This window comes from Aquarana catesbeiana, linkage group LG03, assembly GCF_042186555.1.
Source record: "Aquarana catesbeiana isolate 2022-GZ linkage group LG03, ASM4218655v1, whole genome shotgun sequence".
In the NCBI taxonomy this organism is placed as follows: Eukaryota; Metazoa; Chordata; class Amphibia; order Anura; family Ranidae; genus Aquarana; species Aquarana catesbeiana.
In genome coordinates this window covers 645,398,675-645,418,741 of record NC_133326.1, presented here as the reverse complement: position 1 = coordinate 645,418,741, position 20,067 = coordinate 645,398,675, and the positions used below count along the sequence as shown (strand labels likewise).

General features: G+C 50.0%; 1 protein-coding gene, 3 non-coding genes and 4 pseudogenes across 4 annotated transcripts; all 8 read left to right on the top strand.

Annotated features, from left to right (window-relative positions):
- The first annotated feature begins 1,722 nt into the window (after positions 1–1,722).
- Positions 1,723–4,070, top strand: LOC141134046 (uncharacterized). The gene is made up of 2 exons (XM_073623634.1): positions 1,723–1,971; positions 2,680–4,070. The coding sequence occupies exons 1-2, from the start codon at positions 1,890–1,892 to the stop codon at positions 4,068–4,070; spliced, it is 1,473 nt and encodes a 490-aa protein (XP_073479735.1). The 5' UTR covers positions 1,723–1,889.
- A 1,565-nt stretch (positions 4,071–5,635) lies between these two features.
- Positions 5,636–5,759, top strand: LOC141135690 (U4 spliceosomal RNA; annotated as a pseudogene).
- A 638-nt stretch (positions 5,760–6,397) lies between these two features.
- TRNAK-UUU (transfer RNA lysine (anticodon UUU)) lies at positions 6,398–6,470 on the top strand. The gene has a single exon. It is a non-coding gene; the product is annotated as a tRNA-Lys (tRNA).
- A 566-nt stretch (positions 6,471–7,036) lies between these two features.
- Positions 7,037–7,101, top strand: LOC141135459 (U4 spliceosomal RNA; annotated as a pseudogene).
- Positions 7,102–8,212: 1,111 nt separating this feature from the next.
- LOC141135297 (U4 spliceosomal RNA) lies at positions 8,213–8,355 on the top strand. Its single transcript, XR_012243568.1, has one exon. It is a non-coding gene; the product is annotated as a U4 spliceosomal RNA (small nuclear RNA).
- A 638-nt stretch (positions 8,356–8,993) lies between these two features.
- On the top strand, positions 8,994–9,066 carry TRNAK-UUU (transfer RNA lysine (anticodon UUU)). Its single transcript has one exon. It is a non-coding gene; the product is annotated as a tRNA-Lys (tRNA).
- A 566-nt stretch (positions 9,067–9,632) lies between these two features.
- LOC141135473 (U4 spliceosomal RNA) lies at positions 9,633–9,697 on the top strand (annotated as a pseudogene).
- Positions 9,698–10,869: 1,172 nt separating this feature from the next.
- On the top strand, positions 10,870–11,002 carry LOC141135924 (U2 spliceosomal RNA; annotated as a pseudogene).
- Positions 11,003–20,067: the final 9,065 nt, after the last annotated feature.

The window sequence follows — 20,067 nt, the reverse complement described above, 5'->3', positions numbered from 1 at the left end:
ACCAAGGACTGTCCGAGGTCCAAAGCCTGCAACCTTTGCGGACTGGCAGAACATGTCTTCAGACACTGCCCCCAGAGAACCCGGACCTACGCTGGAGCAGTAAGCCAGGGTAAGCCATCCGGGAGAAAGCTGCCAGAAAAACCAAAAGAACCTCGAAAGGCCAAAGGTAAGTCCACTCCCGCCCCACCTGCCCCTGCCCCTCCTGCCCCTGCCCCTACCTCCAGCACACCCACACCCACCCCCTCTGTGCCGGAGGAGCCCCTCCCCACCCCTTCCCCCCCCAACCTGTCCTCCCTGGAGGACTTCCCCACCCTCCCACCCCCCTCCACCCCCACCAGTGGCCCAAGAGGAAGCCGGAAACGTAAGCCAGAGAGCCCAACAGCTGAGGAACCCGCCACCTCCACCAAACGGCCCAACGGGGTCCAACGCGACAGCGAGGGACCCAAGCAAGTAGTGGAGGACCTAGAGTCTGCAGGAGAGGAGGAGGAAGGGGAGGAGATCGTGGTCGACCCTGAGCATGACCTCCCCCCCAACGTCCACATCAGCCAGCAGATGATGGAGTCTGTCCTTGAGGAGCTGGGCCTGGCCCAGGACACAGGACAGGCAGAAGACGCAACGGAAGAGCCACCCCCCCTCCGGGGAGGTAAGTTCAGACCCTTGTTAACTAGACCCTCATACCCTTTTTCATTATGGCTGAGATCTCAATCTTTTCCATTAATGTGAGGAGTATCAAGGATACATCTAGAAGGCAAGCGGTCCTGACCTTTCTTTCAAGTCAGCAGAGTGATGTCTACATGCTTCAGGAGTGCGCCCTTCCTCCCCTGAGGAGGTACACTCATCTGTCCTCCCAGTGGACCCTTGGTCCCTCCTACTGGTCCGGGGGTGGCGATTGCAAGTCTGCAGGCGTAGCCATTCTGGTCAGGGGTGGGCGTTTCACGGTTGACTCTATCCATGAGCTAGTCTGTGGCCGTCTTTTGGTCATAGACGGCTCGTGGGTGGAAGAGCCAGTTAGGCTCATCAACGTGTACGCCCCCCCAGACAAGAATGCGCGGCTGGAACTCTTCCAGACCCTGCGGACCCAACTCGTCACCACCAGAACAGTAGTGATCGGCGGTGATTTTAACTGTCCGATCGAGGAGGATGGGCGCAGCTCCAGCATATACGCAAAACTTGATGCTACTTCTAGGCTGCTCAAGGAGATGATCTCGGAGGCCTCCTTGCAGGACGCCGTGGGATCCATAGGGAAAGGGACCGTGAACTATTCGTGGTGCCGACCCGATGGATCTGTGCGTTCCAGGATTGACTTCGTGCTCACTTCAAGAACAGTCAAGCATCGTGAGTTCTCCATGGTCCCCTGCTTTTTCTCTGACCACAGGGCTATTCACTTTCGGGGTGACCTGGGCGAGGGCTTTGCCCGCGGACCGGGTTCCTGGAAGCTGAATAGCACCCTGCTGGAAAACGAGGAATTGATGGGGGAACTCCGAGATGCCTATGCCACCTGGACGGAGGAAAAGAGATTCTTCGGAAGGGTAAGTGACTGGTGGGAGTTTGTGAAGGTTAAGCTGCGTAGCTTCTTTCAGGCAAGGGGACGCCAGCGTGTGTGTGCCAGGAGGAGGGAACTCAGGAGACTGCAGCGTCAGTTGCAGTCCCTGCAGGACCTTCAGCACTGTGGCTGGGACGTTAGGCAGGACCTGGAGGACACCAAGAGGAGCCTAAAAGGACACTTCGAGGAAGAATCCAGGCACATTGTCTTCCGTGCCAAGGTGGAGAATCTTGAGAAAGGTGAGAAGTGTAATTCTTTCTTTTTCAGGAAACTCCACTCAGGACACACACCCTTGTCAGAGTTGCGCGACGAGACCGGAACACTCCAGAAGGGGAAGAAGGCTGTGATGAAAGTGGTCAGCGACTACTACACCAACCTCTACTCCCCGAAAGAAACGGACACACAGGCGGCCGACAGGTTCCTGTCAGGTATCTCTAACCAAATTGATCCTGCAGGTTCATCAACCGTCAACGCCCCCTTGGTGCTGGAGGAGCTGCACTCTGCCGCTAAATCCTTTAGGCGAGGCAAGACCCCGGGCTGCGATGGTCTCCCAGTTGAACTCTATGTAGCACTGTGGGATCTCGTGGGCCCGGACCTGCTCGAGCTGTACGAGGAGATGGTGGTAGAGGGCAGAATGCCTCAGTCACTGAGGGAGGGGATGATCACGATTTTGTATAAGCGGAAGGGGGAGAGATCGGATCTTAAAAATTGGCGTCCGATCTCTCTGCTGAACGTGGACTACAAAATCCTCGCCAAGGTCCTGGCCAACAGGCTGAAGTCTGTCATCGGACAGATCATCCACCCGGATCAGACTTGCGGCATTCCTGGTCGCAGGATTGCGGACAGCCTTGCGCTTGTCCGGGACACGGTCCAGTACATTCATGGCCGCCGTGTGCACGCGGCCCTGGTCAGTCTTGACCAGGAGAAGGCCTTTGACCGTGTCTCCCACGAGTTTATGTGCAGAGCTCTGCGCAGGTTTGGTCTTGGGGAAATGTTTTGTTCGTATGTGAATGTAATGTACACTGACATTTCTAGTTTGGTGCTGGTAAATGGCTGGAAAACTGACCCCTTTCCAATCCTGTCTGGGGTCAGACAAGGCTGCCCTCTCTCACCTCTGCTTTTTGTTTGTTGTATAGAGCTCTTCGCCCGAAGCATCAGACGGAACCCAGAGATCAGAGGGATCACCGCACCAGGACCGGACAGACGGGAGGTCAAGTGCTCACTCTACATGGACGACGTGACAGTGTTCTGTGCTGATCGGCGCTCCATCGACACACTCGCCCAGACCTGTGAGGACTTCGGCCAAGCTTCAGGGGCAAAGGTCAACTGCGGGAAGTCGGAAGTCATGCTCTTCGGAAAGTGGTTCCTGCCTTCTTCTGCACCAATTCCTTTCAGCGTCAAGACGGACTTCATCAAAATCCTTGGGGTCTGGTTTGGAGCTGAGGGCGCAGCCCTGAAGTCCTGGGAGGAAAGACTGTCAAAGATGCGACAGAAGTTTGGACTTTGGAGCCTCAGAGAACTCACCATCGAAGGCAAAACACTGGTACTCCGCAGCGAGATCCTCCCTGTGTTGCAGTACCTCGCCCAGGCCTGGCCCCCTCGGGTCAACACCTGTAAGGCCATCACCAGGGCGGTGTTTCACTTCATCTGGAGCTCCAAAATGGACAGAGTGAAGCGGGCGGTTATGTTCAAGGAACCCCTCAAGGGCGGTAAGGGCGTGCCCGACATCGCTACACTATTGAGGGTGTGCTTTGCTTGTAACTGCATCCGCAGGACATTGGTGGACAGAACTGTGGACTCTGGTGGTAACTCTATGTCCCGTTTTTTCCTCCTGCCTCTTTGGAGGACCCTTGGATGGGACAAATGGGACAGCTCCATCCCCTACAACTGGGACACGCCTTGGTACTACTTGGACACCTTCAAGTTTATCAAGGAGCTGGGGCTACATGGAGTGAAGCCCGACTTGTGGAAGCCAAAAACTATCCACAAGTTGATCAGAGCATCGGACATTGTTGAGACTGTTCCAGGCCTCCCTTCAGCCACTTGTAAAGTGGTCTGGAGAAATGTTTCTTCAAAGAGACTCACCAACAGGCACAAAGATCTGGCATGGATGGCAATCCAAGGGGGGCTGCCACTCAGGACATTCATGCATGCCAGAAACCTGTGTAGATACAGGCACTGCCCCTTTTGCATCATCCAGGAGGAAACTGCTCTGCATGTTTTCTGGGAGTGCCCCTTTGCACAGGACCTGTTGAGGGCCCTGGAACCTGAACTCAAAGACTTTGTACCACAGACTGCAATCACACACTTTGGTGTGTTGAACGGACTCTTCTGTGGAACTCATTCACAGGAGGACATTGACGGTGCCTGGCGGGTGCTGTGTTGCTTTAAGGACGCTTTATGGTGCGCCAGAAAGCGCCTCATCCACCAGCGGGAGAGGATGTCCATCGAGGACTGTCGCAGACTGGTTCACAGTCTGCTCAGAGACTATCACCTGATGGACTTCAAGGAGGAAGAGGAGGTCTGAAGATTTCCCCATCCCCCCCCCTCTCCCCCGTGTATCCTTGGGCAGTTCAAATAAAGCTTCGGGCCTGTGAACTCTTTACTCCCTCCCCTGCCCCACCTTCTCCACCCTCCCCATCACACCCGTTGCCCATTTGAATGTTATTTGACTGTATGACTGGACTTTTTGTGAAATGTTTTTTTTTTAGTACTGCTTTCAGGGTAATGCGGCGTCATGCATGATGTGATGTTTCGGGGTATTACTACTCTGCACAACACATTAGGCATCATACCGCAGGATGAATGTAATTTATTTGTATGCTTGGTGATGTATTGTAATGTAGTGTATTTATGCGCTGCGTCGCAGTACAGATTGGATGTACCCTGTTTAAGTATTTGTTTTTTTGTATATTTTCTTGCAAAATAAAGTATACATTTTTCAATATTGTTAATTGCTTCTCGGCCTTTTGGTGAAGATCAAGTGTAGTATCTATTCTTATCAGTTTCCAGGAGGTGGCGCTTGCTTCCGTCCCTGATCTATGGCGAAATAGAGATGGGATTGCGGTTGCTATGCAAAACCTGCTGGAGTGAAGGTGACCTGGAGCGGTTTGTAGCCGAAAGGGAAGCCTTCTGATGGGGATGGAGAACCACGGGGTCTGAACCAGAGGGTCGGGACCCTGGCCTTCTGGCCTGGATTGGGGCGGATCTAGCTCCAGACAGTTATTTGGGAGAGAACGCTTACTCCTGCCTTGCAAGGGGGGGAGGGAGTGGCAAGTACTTCCCGAATGTAATTAGGAGGAGTGATGGGAGCGACGGCAGAGCCTGATGGTAAAGGGCTCTTTCCGGCTTCCTGATCTCCATATCCTTCCTGTCTGTGGTGGGGTCTGCTGTGGTCTGGGCTGGGTGGTCAGGGCTTTTTCGAAAAGCCAGTGGTGAATGTGCCCCTGAAGTGGCAGTTCAGGGGTGCCGTATGGTCACGGTGTGAAAGCACTTGATTTTATGGCACCATGGTCACTTCACCACAACACACGTTTTTCGCACCTGCCTCTTGGGCCGGGCCTTTTGGCCAGGACCAGGGGAAATTTTTATGCCTGGCCGGAGGGCCGGCCATTGTATAGCACAATGGCCACTTTCACTCTCCCATCTCACTATCTTCCCCACTCTTTCTTTTACCCCTGTTTGTCACCTTTTTGTCTTTTTTTTTGGTTGTCTTTGTATACACGTTTTGTCACTGTGTGGCGAGTAGGGTGTGGGTCCTCGGGCCTACTCTGAAAGTCTTGGGAGGGGGTGGACATAGGCCTTTTGGCTTGGTTCGCCCTCTCCTTTGAGGGGTCTCTCTTCGGGAGAGCCCCACTGTACTTGGGTTGGTCTGCTTCGGCAGTCCTTCCAGTTGTGGGGGTCCGCCTGGTTTCGGCCGGATGGACCCTTTGTCTGAGTACCTCAGTCCCTGTCTGGAGCCTAACGCCCCGGGGGATCAGGGTAAGGTCCTTCCCTAGTGGAGGACTCTGTACACCCGTTGCACGTTTTTGTGTTTCACTCTCTATGTGTGGGCACTTTTTTTTGGAACCGGGTGGAAGTTTTTGAGGTGTGTTTTGCACGCCACTGGCTTTTCGATAGAGAGTGATTATTGCTAATTGAAAACTTTTCCCAATACCCCGCCACGATGACTTGAAATACAGTCAGCACTGGCAATTTTTGAGAGTCTCTGAGGAGACTGAGCAATGTGTTTTCAACAGCAGATAAGTGACGGCTTCTTACATGCAGACTGAGATGTGTTAGAGTTGAGAAAGTGAGTCACGGGCCCGGTGACACCATAGAGAGCTTTTGTGTCATCACGCAGCCTGGGTAGAACAATCAGTGATTGGCACGCGCCGCTCGTTCTTCACTTGCCTGTAATCCAGAGTGGACTCTACCTCGTTTTTTTGCCTGGGTTTCTTCTGCTGGACCTGGCAACATGAGGCTCAAGGTGAACTGTCTTTATTTGTAACCCAGTCACTGATTAAGAATACTGGAAGCGTGTTGGTCCAGGGTTAAGGAAGCCTTTCGGGCGGTGTCTTTTTGCAAGGCCCTTGTTTCCGGTCAAAGAGCATTGAACTGTAGGTAAAACTAAGGCAGAAACTTTAGGCGTTCTCCACCTGTACCGGACTGGACCCTATCTGCATGGTTGCAGGTTAGATTCTCCCTTTTATCTTCAACCTGTCCTAGAAAATTAAACGGGAGAGGACGATTGGCCAGCCTGGGCAAGCCAAATACTTGTGCTTTCAGGCACCCGGTCCCCTTGGCTGAATGGTCTTTTTCCACCATACATGTCAAGATTCAAGCAGCTTGGACCGCTATGGAGGAGCTTTGAGAGCCCGGATAGCTCAGTCGGTAGAGCATCAGACTTTTAATCTGAGGGTCCAGGGTTCAAGTCCCTGTTCGGGCGGTGCCTTTCACTTACCTATGAGGCCTTTGAGCTGCCAATAGGGCAGTCTTTATGCACATCTGCCGGGAATGCTCACTGGCTCAGAGAGATGAAATGTCCTAACTTCCCCCTTTCTAGGCTCCTGGAATCTGCCAGAAATAAAGGTGGCTGAAGGTGATTGCTTGACCAACTGTTTCCCAACAACCCTTGTCTATGGCAGCTTACCTGGGCTCCAGTTCAGGCATGTTATCTAGCGAACTTTCAACAAAGGCCCCAAATCCTTCCACCTTGGTCTTTTCTCAGCAGCATAGCTGTTCAAACACATACGCTCCCAGTGGCCTTTCAGGACTGCTGTGGGAGAAACGCATCTGACATCTAGGGCCCTGTCCCTTTAGATTCTCCTTAGTTCTTTCAAATGCTAACACTATTCAGTGGGTAAACAATGCCCACTTAGGCATCGTCCCTGTCTCATTAACATGCCAAGTCCCAGAATGCTCAGCGGCCCACTGGATGACACTTATGTGTCTCTCCTCAATGTCAATTTCTCCTCCAAGGAAGGGCAGATGTTGGCAGGCACTGATTTGGTTAGCTTTGCGCAGTGGCAGTATCATAGCCAATGAGGTTCAACTGAGGCGTGATTATTGCTAATTGCTTCTCGGCCCTTTGGCTAAGATCAAATCTAGTATCTGTTCTTATCAGTTTCCAGGAGGTGGCGCTTGCTTCTGTCCCTGATCTATGGCGAGATAGAGATGGGATTGCGGTTGCTATGCAAAACCTGCTGGAGTGAAGGTAACCCGGAGCGGTTTGTAGCCGAAAGGGAAGCCTTCTGATGGGGACGGAGAACCATTCGGTCTTGGCGGAGGGTCGGGATCCTGGCCTTCTGGCCTGGATTGGGGCAGCTCTAGCTCTGGACAGTTATTTGGGAGAGAACGCTGGCTCCCCTTGCTCCCACCGGGGGAGCGGCCAGTATTTCCCAAATGTAATTAGGTAGGAGGGACGGAACGACGGTGAAGCCTGATGGCAAGGGCTCTCTCCAAGCTTCCAGAACTCCATACCTTTCTGCCTGGGGTGGGGGCTGCTGTGGTCTGGGCTGTGGGTCAGGGCTTTTTCGAAAAGCCAGTGGTGAATGTGCCCCTGAAGTGGCAGTTCAGGGGTGCCGTATAGTCACGGTGTGAAAGCACTTGATTTTATGGCACCATGGTCACTTCATCACAACACACGTTTTTCGCACCTGCCTCTTGGGCCGGGCCTTTTGGCCAGGACCAGGGGAAATTTTTATGCCTGGCCGGAGGGCCGGCCATTGTATAGCACAATGGCCACTTTCACTCTCCCATCTCACCATCTTCCCCACTCTTTCTTTTACCCCTGTTTGTCACCTTTTTGTCCTTTTTTTGGTTGTTTTGTATACACGTTTGTCACTGTGTGGCGAGTAGGGTGTGGGTCCTCGGGCCTACTCTGAAAGTCTTGGGAGGGGGTGGACATAGGCCTTTTGGCTTGGTTCGCCCTCTCCTTTGAGGGGTCTCTCTTCGGGAGAGCCCCACTGTACTTGGGTTGGTCTGCTTCGGCAGTCCTTCCAGTTGTGGGGGTCCGCCTGGTTTCGGCCGGATGGACCCTTTGTCTGAGTACCTCAGTCCCTGTCTGGAGCCTAACGCCCCGGGGGATCAGGGTAAGGTCCTTCCCTAGTGGAGGACTCTGTACACCCGTTGCACTTTTTTGTGTTTCACTCTCTATGTGTGGGCACTTTTTTTTGGCACCGGGTGGAAGTTTTTGAGGTGTGTTTTGCACGCCACTGGCTTTTCGATAGAGTGAGGCGTGATTATTGCTAATTGAAAACTTTTCCCAATACCCCGCCATGATGACTTGAAATACAGTCAGCACTGGCAATATTTGAGAGTCTCTGAGGAGACTGAGCAATGTGTTTTCAACAGCAGATAAGTGACGGCTTCTTACATGCAGACGGAGATGTGTTAGAGCTGAGAAAGTGAGTCACGGGCCCGGTGACACCATAGAGAGCTTTTGTGTCATCACGCAGCCTGGGTAGAACAATCAGTGATTGGCACGCGCCGCTCGTTCTTCACTTGCCTGTAATCCAGAGTGGACTCTACCTCGTTTTTTTGCCTGGGTTTCTTCTGCTGGACCTGGCAACATGAGGCTCAAGGTGAACTGTCTTTATTTGTAACCCAGTCACTGATTAAGAATACTGGAAGCGTGTTGGTCCAGGGTTAAGGAAGCCTTTCGGGCGGTGTCTTTTTGCAAGGCCCTTGTTTCCGGTCAAAGAGCATTGAACTGTAGGTAAAACTAATGCAGAAACTTTAGGCGTTCTCCACCTGTACCGGACTGGACCCTATCTGCATGGTTGCAGGTTAGATTCTCCCTTTTATCTTCAACCTGTCCTAGAAAATTAAACGGGAGAGGACGATTGGCCAGCCTGGGCAAGCCAAATACTTGTGCTTTCAGGCACCCGGTCCCCTTGGCTGAATGGTCTTTTTCCACCATACATGTCAAGATTCAAGCAGCTTGGACCGCTATGGAGAGGCTTCGAGAGCCCGGATAGCTCAGTCGGTAGAGCATCAGACTTTTAATCTGAGGGTCCAGGGTTCAAGTCCCTGTTCGGGCGGTGCCTTTCACTTACCTATGAGGCCTTTGAGCTACCAATAGGGCAGTCTTTATGCACATCTGCCGGGAATGCTCACTGGCTCAGAGAGATGAAATGTCCTAACTTCCCCCCTTCTAGGCTCCTGGAATCTGCCAGAAATAAAGGTGGCTGAAGGTGATTGCTTGACCAACTGTTTCCCAACAACCCTTGTCTATGGCAGCTTACCTGGGCTCCAGTTCAGGCATGTTATCTAGCGAACTTTCAACAAAGGCCCCAAATCCTTCCACCTTGGTCTTTTCTCAGCAGCATAGCTGTTCAAACACATACGCTCCTAGTGGCCTTTCAGGACTGCTGTGGGAGAAACGCATCTGACATCTAGGGCCCTGTCCCTTTAGATTCTCCTTAGTTCTTTCAAATGCTAACACTATTCAGTGGGTAAACAATGCCCACTTAGGCATCGTCCCTGTCTCATTAACATGCCAAGTCCCAGAATGCTCAGCGGCCCACTGGATGACACTTATGTGTCTCTCCTCAATGTCAATTTCTCCTCCAAGGAAGGGCAGATGTTGGCAGGCACTGATTTGGTTAGCTTTGCGCAGTGGCGGTATCATAGCCAATGAGGTTCAACTGAGGCGTGATTATTGCTAATTGCTTCTCGGCCCTTTGGCTAAGATCAAATCTAGTATCTGTTCTTATCAGTTTCCAGGAGGTGGTGCTTGCTTCTGTCCCTGATCTATGGCGAGATAGAGATGGGATTGCGGTTGCTATGCAAAACCTGCTGGAGTGAAAGTAACCCGGAGCGGTTTGTAGCCGAAAGGGAAGCCTTCTGATGGGGACGGAGAACCATTCGGTCTTGGCGGAGGGTCGGGATCCTGGCCTTCTGGCCTGGATTGGGGCAGCTCTAGCTCTGGACAGTTATTTGGGAGAGAACGCTGGCTCCCCTTGCTCCCACCGGGGGAGCGGCCAGTATTTCCCAAATGTAATTAGGTAGGAGGGACGGAATGACGGTGAAGCCTGATGGCAAGGGCTCTCTCCGAGCTTCCAGAACTCCATACCTTTCTGCCTGGGGTGGGGGCTGCTGTGGTCTGGGCTGTGGGTCAGGGCTTTTTCGAAAAGCCAGTGGTGAATGTGCCCCTGAAGTGGCAGTTCAGGGGTGCCGTATAGTCACGGTGTGAAAGCACTTGATTTTATGGCACTATGGTCACTTCACCACAACACACGTTTTTCGCACCTGCCTCTTGGGCCGGGCCTTTTGGCCAGGACCAGGGGAAATTTTTATGCCTGGCCGGAGGGCCGGCCATTGTATAGCACAATGGCCACTTTCACTCTCCCATCTCACTATCTTCCCCACTCTTTCTTTTACCCCTGTTTGTCACCTTTTTGTCTTTTTTTTTTTTGGTTGTCTTTGTATACACGTTTTGTCACTGTATGGCGAGTAGGGTGTGGGTCCTCGGGCCTACTCTGAAAGTCTTGGGAGGGGGTGGACATAGGCCTTTTGGCTTGGTTCGCCCTCTCCTTTGAGGGGTCTCTCTTCGGGAGAGCCCCACTGTACTTGGGTTGGTCTGCTTCGGCAGTCCTTCCAGTTGTGGGGGTCCGCCTGGTTTCGGCCGGATGGACCCTTTGTCTGAGTACCTCAGTCCCTGTCTGGAGCCTAACGCCCCGGGGGATCAGGGTAAGGTCCTTCCCTAGTGGAGGACTCTGTACACCCGTTGCACGTTTTTGTGTTTCACTCTTTATGTGTGGGCACTTTTTTTTGGCACTGGGTGGAAGTTTTTGAGGTGTGTTTTGCACGCCACTGGCTTTTCGATAGAGTGATTATTGCTAATTGCTTCTCGGCCTTTTGGCGAAGATCAAGTGTAGTATCTATTCTTATCAGTTTCCAGGAGGTGGCGCTTGCTTCCGTCCCTGATCTATGGCGAAATAGAGATGGGATTGCGGTTGCTATGCAAAACCTGCTGGAGTGAAGGTGACCTGGAGCGGTTTGTAGCCGAAAGGGAAGCCTTCTGATGGGGATGGAGAACCAGAGGGTCGGGACCCTGGCCTTCTGGCCTGGATTGGGGCGGATCTAGCTCCAGACAGTTATTTGGGAGAGAACGCTTACTCCTGCCTTGCAAGGGGGGAGGGAGTGGCAAGTACTTCCCGAATGTAATTAGGAGGAGTGATGGGAGCGACGGCAGAGCCTGATGGTAAAGGGCTCTTTCCGGCTTCCTGATCTCCATATCCTTCCTGTCTGTGGTGGGGTCTCCTGTGGTCTGGGTTGGGTGGTCAGGGCTTTTTCGAAAAGTCAGTGGTGAATGTGCCCCTGAAGTGGCAGTTCAGGGGTGCCGTATAGTCACGGTGTGAAAGCACTTGATTTTATGGCACCATGGTCACTTCACCACAACACACGTTTTTCGCACCTGCCTCTTGGGCCGGGCCTTTTGGCCAGGACCAGGGGAAATTTTTATGCCTGGCCGGAGGGCCGGCCATTGTATAGCACAATGGCCACTTTCACTCTCCCATCTCACTATCTTCCCCACTCTTTCTTTTACCCCTGTTTGTCACCTTTTTGTCTTTTTTTTGGTTGTCTTTGTATACACGTTTTGTCACTGTGTGGCGAGTAGGGTGTGGGTCCTCGGGCCTACTCTGAAAGTCTTGGGAGGAGGTGGACATAGGCCTTTTGGCTTGGTTCGCCCTCTCCTTTGAGGGGTCTCTCTTCGGGAGAGCCCCACTGTACTTGGGTTGGTCTGCTTCGGCAGTCCTTCCAGTTGTGGGGGTCCGCCTGGTTTCGGCCGGATGGACCCTTTGTCTGAGTACCTCAGTCCCTGTCTGGAGCCTAACGCCCCGGGGGATCAGGGTAAGGTCCTTCCCTAGTGGAGGACTCTGTACACCCGTTGCACGTTTTTGTGTTTCACTCTCTATGTGTGGGCACTTTTTTTTGGCACCGGGTGGAAGTTTTTGAGGTGTGTTTTGCACGCCACTGGCTTTTCGATAAAGTGATTATTGCTAATTGCTTCTCGGCCTTTTGGCTAAGATCCAGTGCAGTTTTACTGTGTGTGACTTGGTCAAGAGGTGTCTGGGGTACCCGGAGGTCGGCCTTGGGGGGAGCGTCCCTTTTCGGAGGGCCCCCCCTTGCTGCTATTGGCCCGAGGCCTAGTCCCCAGACAACGAGGAGCGATCGCCCTTCTTAAGGCGGTTCGGTGTCAGCGGTTGGGGCCCCTTCGGGGGTACCCTGTGTCGGAGGAAGAGGCGAGGTACCATCCGGTACAAAAATGGCGGTCCGTGGGATGCGGGATTCCATTCGGTTTTTGATTAAACCTGAATTTAAGGGAGAGATCAATCTGAGGACTATCGTGGTGGACGTGTTGATGGGATTTCTCAACCTCAGGGTAAGAGATATTGTTTGCTTACAGGATTTTCCGCAACAAAGGTTGTATGACATTACCTTTCTTTCTGTTGAGATATGCTGGGAGGTCTACGAGAAGATGAGGAGTGCTGAGAATGAATTATTGCAGAAAATGGATGTTATACCACTTTTTATGCAGGAAGAAAAGGCTATTGTTGTCCATATGTACAACCCGTTTTCGGATGTGAACTTGGTTAGGGCCTTTTTGAAAAATTACTGCGAAGAATTAAGGGGTGGTGACAAGGTACTGAACAAGTTTGGAATTTGGTCTGGAAAGTACAGGTTCTATGGAAGGTTTCGGACTGATCTTGGCTGTGTTGGTGGGGTGAAAAGGCCTCCGGCTGTTTTCAACATAGGGGGTGAGAGGGAGTTCCTCTTTTACCCTGGGCAGCCGGTTTATTGTAGGAAGTGCTGTGTCTACGGGCATGCAAGCGGGGACTGTGAGCGCAAAATTAAGTGTAGATTTTGTGGTAACGAGGACCATCCTTCGAAAGAATGTAAGCATACACGGATCTGTGATATTTGCAAAAGACCAGGTCACCTTGCGAGGCAGTGCGAAGAATATTTTGCTGCTAAGAGTGAAGCGGAGTTCCATGATGTACTGAATAAGACCCAGGCCAGGCGTGCGCAGCAGAGGCAGCGAGCTGAGGCTCGGAGGGAAGGTGGTAGTGCTGGGTCCGCTGATGCGGAGCGGCCTGCTGCATCCTCGGAGCACCAGGCCAATGATGCTGTACCTACTAAGCAGGAAAAGGCGATGAGCAGGGAAGGCGCTGCTGGCCCTGCTACTGGTGAGGTGGTGGCGGGAGCTAGTGCGGACCCTGGGAGTCTTGGTACTGTGGTAGGGGAAGGTGGGACAGTTCCAGATCGTCAGGAGGTGCAGGATGCCCCGGTGAGGCAGGAGGATGGGGGACCGGAGGAGGAACGGAGGAGTGAGGTACTTATAAGTCCGGGACGCTTATCAGAGTTGATGAGTGGTTTGTCATCAGAAGAAGAGGAAGAGGAGGAAGAAGAGGATGAGAACGAGGAGATGGACAGTGACGAGAGTCTTGAATGTGGACAGCGGCTAATGATTGCTATGGACGAGACTTCTCAGTCCTCTATAAAGAGGGGACGGGAGGAAGGTGCAGGGGAGGGGGTGGAGGGTCTACCCTTTCCCGATGGAGGCTCGGGATCCGAGTCTGCCAGTTCTCCATTTGGGAGGAAGAGGTTAACCTACGCTAATGTAGCAAGGGAAGGGATGGAAGAGGCTAGGCATCACTTATAGTTTTTGTAATGGATGTGCAAATCTTTGGGTTTTTCCTCATGATGGCTTTGACTGTGAGTTCGATTAATGTAAGAAGTATATGTTCAGGGTGGAGGAGGGCGGCTGTCTTTGATTATCTAGAGAGGATTCAGTCTGATATAATTTGTCTGCAGGAGTGTGGTAATGAACGGACTTTATGTGATGAATGGAAATATGGTATATCTATGTGGTCCCCTGTATGTGAATTTAGAAATGAAGGGGTTGGGATTCTCGTGAAAAATCCGTATGTCCAGTGTGTGTCGCATGAGGTGGTGGTGCCGGGGAGGATGCAGATTGTTGTCTTGGAGGTGGCTGGGAGTAAAATAAGAATTATTAATGTTTATGCACCTGCTGAAAAAAAGGAGCGTGTGAAATTTTTGGAAGTGCTCAAAATGTGGTTGCCCGGTAGAATCCCAACAATGTTAGTTGGAGATTTTAACTGTGTGAGAAGAAGTGAGGAAAGGCAGGGTGTGAGTGAGGGAAACAGTGCTGATGTAACATCTAAAGTGTTAAATGAAATAGTTTGTGATCTTCATTTTCAAGATGCTGCCTGTGTGGTACAGGGGAATGATATCTCCTTTACCTTTTTTTCAGACAAAGGGTCAGTGCATTCGAGGATAGATTTTATGTTTGCTTCTCCTGCCTTAAAGATCACTGGATATCAGACTGTTTTAGTGTCATTTTCGGACCATGCCTTGCTTACTTGTTCCTTCCTTTTTGATGGTACTAGGATGTGTGGGAGGGGTGCATGGAAACTTAATTGTTCTTGTTTGAAGGAGGAGGGGGTAGCTGTTAAGTTCAATGAGTTTTATGATTGGCTCAAGTTTAAGAAGCATAGCTTCAGGGATGTTCTGGAGTGGTGGGATTGGGCTAAGGTCAGGATAAGTATTTTCTTTAAGAAATTGGGTGTGGAGGCGGCTGGAAGAAAGCGTGAAGATGCGAGGAGGTTGGTGGACAGGATGCATTTCCTATTTAGATGTAAGAGACTGGGGGTGGAGGTGGAGGAGGAGTTGAGAGAAGTACGGGAGGCACGGAATGCTATGCTTAAGGATCGCGGGAAGGGGATTATCTTTAGATCCAAAGTGCAAGAGATGGAGGAGGATGAGCAGTGCTCTGCGTATTTTTTTAAGAAATCCTTTGGGCCAAGGAAGATGTTCGAGTCTGTTTTGGATGGCGAGGAGGAGGTGAGCGGGGAAAGAATGGTGGAGTCCATTAGGTCCTTTTACGTTGAGTTGTATGGTGGCGGAGGTGGTGCAACAGAAGAAGAAATGCGGGAGTACTGTGAGGTGGTGAGGGGGAATTTGAAGACTGAAGATGCGGAGATGTTGCTAGACCCGGTGGAGGAAGAGGAGGTGGAGAATGTGGTGATGAAGATGAAGAAAAACAAGACCCCTGGTGGGGATGGTTTACCGGTGGATTTTTATGTTGAATTTTGGTCAACTCTGAAGGACGATGTGTGTGAGGTTATAAGGACCTGTATAAAGGAGAAGAGGATTTCAGAATCAATGAAGAAAGGTATTATTACGCTATTGTATAAAAAGAAAGGTGACCAGCGTGACATCAGGAATTGGCGACCGATATCCCTGCTCAATAGCGATTACAAGATTGTAGCTAAAGTTCTAGCGGACAGAATGAGGAGAGTAGTGGGAAGTGTTATTGGAGAGTGGCAGGTCTGTGCTGTGCCTGGGCGGAGGATTTCCGATAATCTGATCCTCTTGAGGGACCTGGTGTTTTATGCTCAATGCAACAATTTGCCTTTGGCGGTGGCAAGCATTGACCTCGAGAAGGCTTATGACCGTGTGGCTCATAAGTTTCTCTTCATAGTATTGAGGCAGATGGGGATCCCTGAAGAGTTTGTGAAAGTGGTAGAATGTCTATACCAAGGAATTAGTAGCCAGATCCTCGTTAATGGTGGTTTGTCCGAAGAGGTCAGAGTGATGTCTGGGGTGAGGCAGGGGTGCCCCTTGTCACCAGTCGCATTCATTTGTGTAATAGAACCTCTCTTAAGACATGTGTGGAAGGATAAGTGTTTTAAGGGTATGTTTGTACCAGGGGGTGGGAATGAGCCGGTTAAAACCCTTTGCTATATGGATGACGTCAATTTTCTCTGTAATTCGACAAGGGATATGACAAGAGTAGAGCTGCAACTTGGTATATTTGGTGCAATTTCTGGTTTGCGTATTAACTGGGAAAAAAGCAGTATCTGTGTGTTAAGTGGCACTTGTGAGGTATCTAAGTGTAAGCTGAAGAGTGTGCAGGAGATGGAGGTGTTGGGAGTGCACTTCGAGAGAAACTTGGTGAACCAGGCTAAAGGGGTGGAAAAGGTCTGTAAAAAACTAAGTTTGTGGAAAACTAGGAAACTTTCTCTCTCTGGCAAAACTTTGATTACCAAGGCGGTAATTCTCCCCTTGTTAATGTACTTTTCTGTAATCTTTCCTCCAAACAAGAGGTGGGTTCAGAAGATTACAAGAATGTTGTTTATGTTTTTTTGGGGTTCTAAGATGGAGAAGGTTGCCAGAGAGGTGGTTATGAAGAAAGTACAACAGGGTGGGTATAACTTCCCTAATATTGAACGTTTTCTGGAGGTCCAGTGGTGGATGGTTCATCTCAGAACTTTCTTGGCAGGAGGGAAAACAGCAGCGTTAATGCTAAATGGGTGTGTGGACAAGGGATTATAGCGGTGCTAGGGTCAGGAAGATTAGAGAAGAAAAGATAAAACAAAAAATACTAAAATTACAAATTTTATTAATAGTCTATCAAAAATACAATGTACATTATAAACAATTCATACAGTAATTATACAAATTTTGTGGATACATGTACTGTAAGTGACCCTAAGAATGGTCAAGTGGGCCAGATGGCAAGTGGCCGTTGAAGGAGGGGGGGCTCGTTTTCCTACATGTTTCGCCAAAACATTGGCTTCTTCAGGGAACAGGAGCTCATAAGGTGGATATATATAAAAAATTCTGTGTGGTGGACATGAAAAACACATGTTAGAAATATTAATTTGACCAAACACTGCATAGTAAAAACAATAACACACTGCAACTGTGGCTGGACATTCATGCGACCCTAAGCTCCACACCACTAAACGGAACTGCGGACATACCTGGGGCGTCAGTGCCCAAGACGGGAGGGAAGAGAGGGAGAGGGGGAACACAGCCACCCAAGGAGATCCCCACCGGGGAGCAGGCAGACCGCGCCGTAAATTATGCCTGCAGGGGGCATACAGTAGACCTGGCAAAGGAATGGAAAGATAGTCATGTGTCATAATGCACTGTGGTAGTTATTCCAGGAATAGAGGGTTGCACATATGTGCATTGTATTAAAAAGAGAACAAAAAATATATGTATATAAATAGGTATAAATGTATCTATATCTCTGGAAGAGGTGCGGACTTACATGTATATCTAAAAGCTGTAGAGAGGCAAGGTCAGGAAGTGCCTGTGATATATGTATGCACACAGCAAGGAAAGGACATCAAGGTTGAACCATATCTGCAGACCACTTAAAGTAGGCCTAATTAGAAAAATGAATAGTGTTAGGGGTCTTGCTGTTGTTAACTGGGGCCAGATATGGTAGTTTATGCCTATACTTACTTGATGGTATCTGCTGTAAGAAAAGATTCTCATAGCTGTACATTCACAGGTATATAGTACCGGTGCTGGGATGAAAAAGGGATAAAAGTAACAGTGGATCCTATATGAAATATAAAGGAAAAAAGGAGGATCAGAAAGGTAGGAAAATGGAAGCTTTAAAATGTACTTGGGCACAGGTGAGGCTAGTGAAAAGGAATCTGTTACCTAATTCATCATGAAGCACACCGTGTTGCTTGAGAAAATCAGTGTTAACCACCAGAGTAAGAGGCCGGTCCAAAATAAGTTCTAAAAAGTATGTAAAGGAATAATAAATAATTCATGTGAACAACATGAAGTCAGGGTGTTTTGAAGGCAGAAGTTTACCTTGTAGCTGTGTGCAGAGCAAATGCAGGCACGTCCCTCGTCCATGGGAACTGAGGGACTGGCCGGTTACTCATATACCCCCCACACCTGATCAGATGATGATCAGGTGTGCGGACGCTAAACGAGGGGTAGCCACGGCTGTGCACTGCACGGTGCCTAGGAACTACGAGTTCCATCATGCAACGCGCGCGCATGCTCAGAACTCACGGACCGTGTGGCGATTGGAGAGGCGAACACCCCTGGAATGGGAAGTACCAAGGTGTCATCTCACCCAATCTGTCGATGGAATAAAGGACCAGAGGATCTGAGAACAGACGTGGGCACCCAGGGGCAGACAGTTGTCTGCGCCTTGGCGTCCGTACAGGCAAAGACAGCGCTAGCCATGTCACCCCCAAACCGGGAGAGCCCACGGAGCCGCCGCCCACCACCCACGCCACAGATAATCCCCCCAGTCGTGGGGCTAGCCAAGGCACCAGGGACAACCGCAGTCCAGTGGCGGGGAACAACGGGGCACGAAGTGTAGTGCGCCGAGACACAGGATGGGAGGATATCCCAAAGGTTGCCCAACGATCCACAGGGGCCACTGGGGAAGGTGGGAATTACTGTGTGTCAGCACACGACATCCAGCCACAATGTGTGCAGTGTGCATAGAGAACCACTGGGTCCCAGTACGACAGTGAAACCTGCAACCAAAAATTGAAAATACAATGCAAAAACAATATATAAAAAAGAGTATATAAAAAAGGAAACACACAGTATATGAGTTGCAACAGTTGTGTCGAAAAATATTGTTCAATAATGACAGAAAAAAAAAAAAAAAAAAAAAGTTTTAAGTCGCAAATAAATACAGGCAATATACACTTATAAAATATACAGGGATATAAGATATATTGAGTCGATTTGCCAGCTTGTCTCAGAGAAGGAAAAAGGCATTTGTAATCAATGTAGAAGGCAAGGTATTAGTCCATATCAAGAAAAATTATATGGATGAAATACCGGGTGGAGCCATGGCAGCAAAGGGAAAGAAAGACAGGGAAAACAGGAGAATGAGAAACTAAGAAGGGAATAGAGGGGGGGGGGGGAAAGGGATGGAGAAGGATAGGGTAGAGAGGAAAAACCACAAGCGACGTTGTCTGGGGAAGGGGCATGGAAAAGAAAAACTTAAAGGAAGGGCTTAAAACTAATATATTCATTGAGTCCTGGGAAGATGGTAGCATTTAATATATGAATCCATTTGGTTTCGAGTCGTAATAGTGAGTTATCAGTACTACCACCTCTTACATGTGAGGGGATATGTTCAAGTGCGGAAAACAAAATAACATGGGGATCGGAGTTATGTTGGGCAGCGATATGCCTATTAATGGCCGTAGTGGTGGTGTTCTTATATAGTGGTTTGATATGGTCCCGGATACGGGTCTGAAAGGGGCGCTTGGTTTTGCCAACATAGAATGCGCCGCATTGGCATTGGGCCAGGTATACAACCCCAACAGTGGCGCAGGTGACATAGTGTCTGATGGTGTGTGTGTTTCCATCGGGTAGATTAACAACCTGAGAGTTGGCAACGAATGTACATATGTCACATTTGCCACATTGATAGGTACCGGTGGCAGTGGGCCTATGTGCAGTGTCAGTAGAATGATGACTATGAATCAGACGATCACGGAGAGAGGGAGAACGTCGATAGGTAATATCAGGATAAGTGTTGATATATTTGGCAATAGTAGGATCAGATGTGAGTAAGGGCCAAAATTGTTTGAGGACGTCTTTGATTTGAGTATGCTGATTGGAGAATTGGGTGATGAGTCGTGTGGGTTGTTTAGAATCCAATGGTTTGTCGGAGAAAACCAGGTCTTTACGGTTGAGTTTTTTTGCCTTATGGAATGCTTTCTTTAAGAGAGAGTGGCTGTAGCCTCTATCTAAGAGTCTATTATAGAGGTCGTGTGCCGCCCTGAAGAAATCTTCATCGCGGGTACAGTTACGTTTAATCCTGACATATTGACTATATGGTATACTTCGAAGGAGGGGCTCAGGATGGGCACTCTGGGCATGTAGGATTGTATTGCCCGAAGAGGGTTTGCGGTATAGAGTAGTATAGACTTGGCCATTGGGTTGTACACCAATCTGGAGGTCCAAGAAATGGATCTGAGACTGGCTGCACTCCATGGTAAATCTTAGATTGTATGTGTTGTCAGTAAGGCTTTGTACAAATGAGGAGAGTTCTTCCTTAGTACCGGCCCAAAACAGAAGTATATCATCGATATACCTGTACCAGGATATAATCCTGGACAGGTAGGGGTTGGAGTGAATCGAGTCAAAAAGTTCCCTCTCCCACCCCCCCAGGTACAGGTTGGCATAGGCAGGGGCACACTTGGTCCCCATAGCCACACCCTGCA

What these genes read in the sequence shown, in the direction of transcription:
- LOC141134046 (XM_073623634.1), top strand. Translation starts at nt 1,890, where the DNA reads ATGAAAGTGGTCAGCGACTACTACACCAACCTCTACTCCCCGAAAGAA. An exon ending in GGCCGACAGGTTCCTGTCAG is followed by an intron (nt 1,972 to 2,679) that starts GTATCTCTAACC and finishes TTTGTTGTATAG; the next exon opens with AGCTCTTCGCCCGAAGCATC.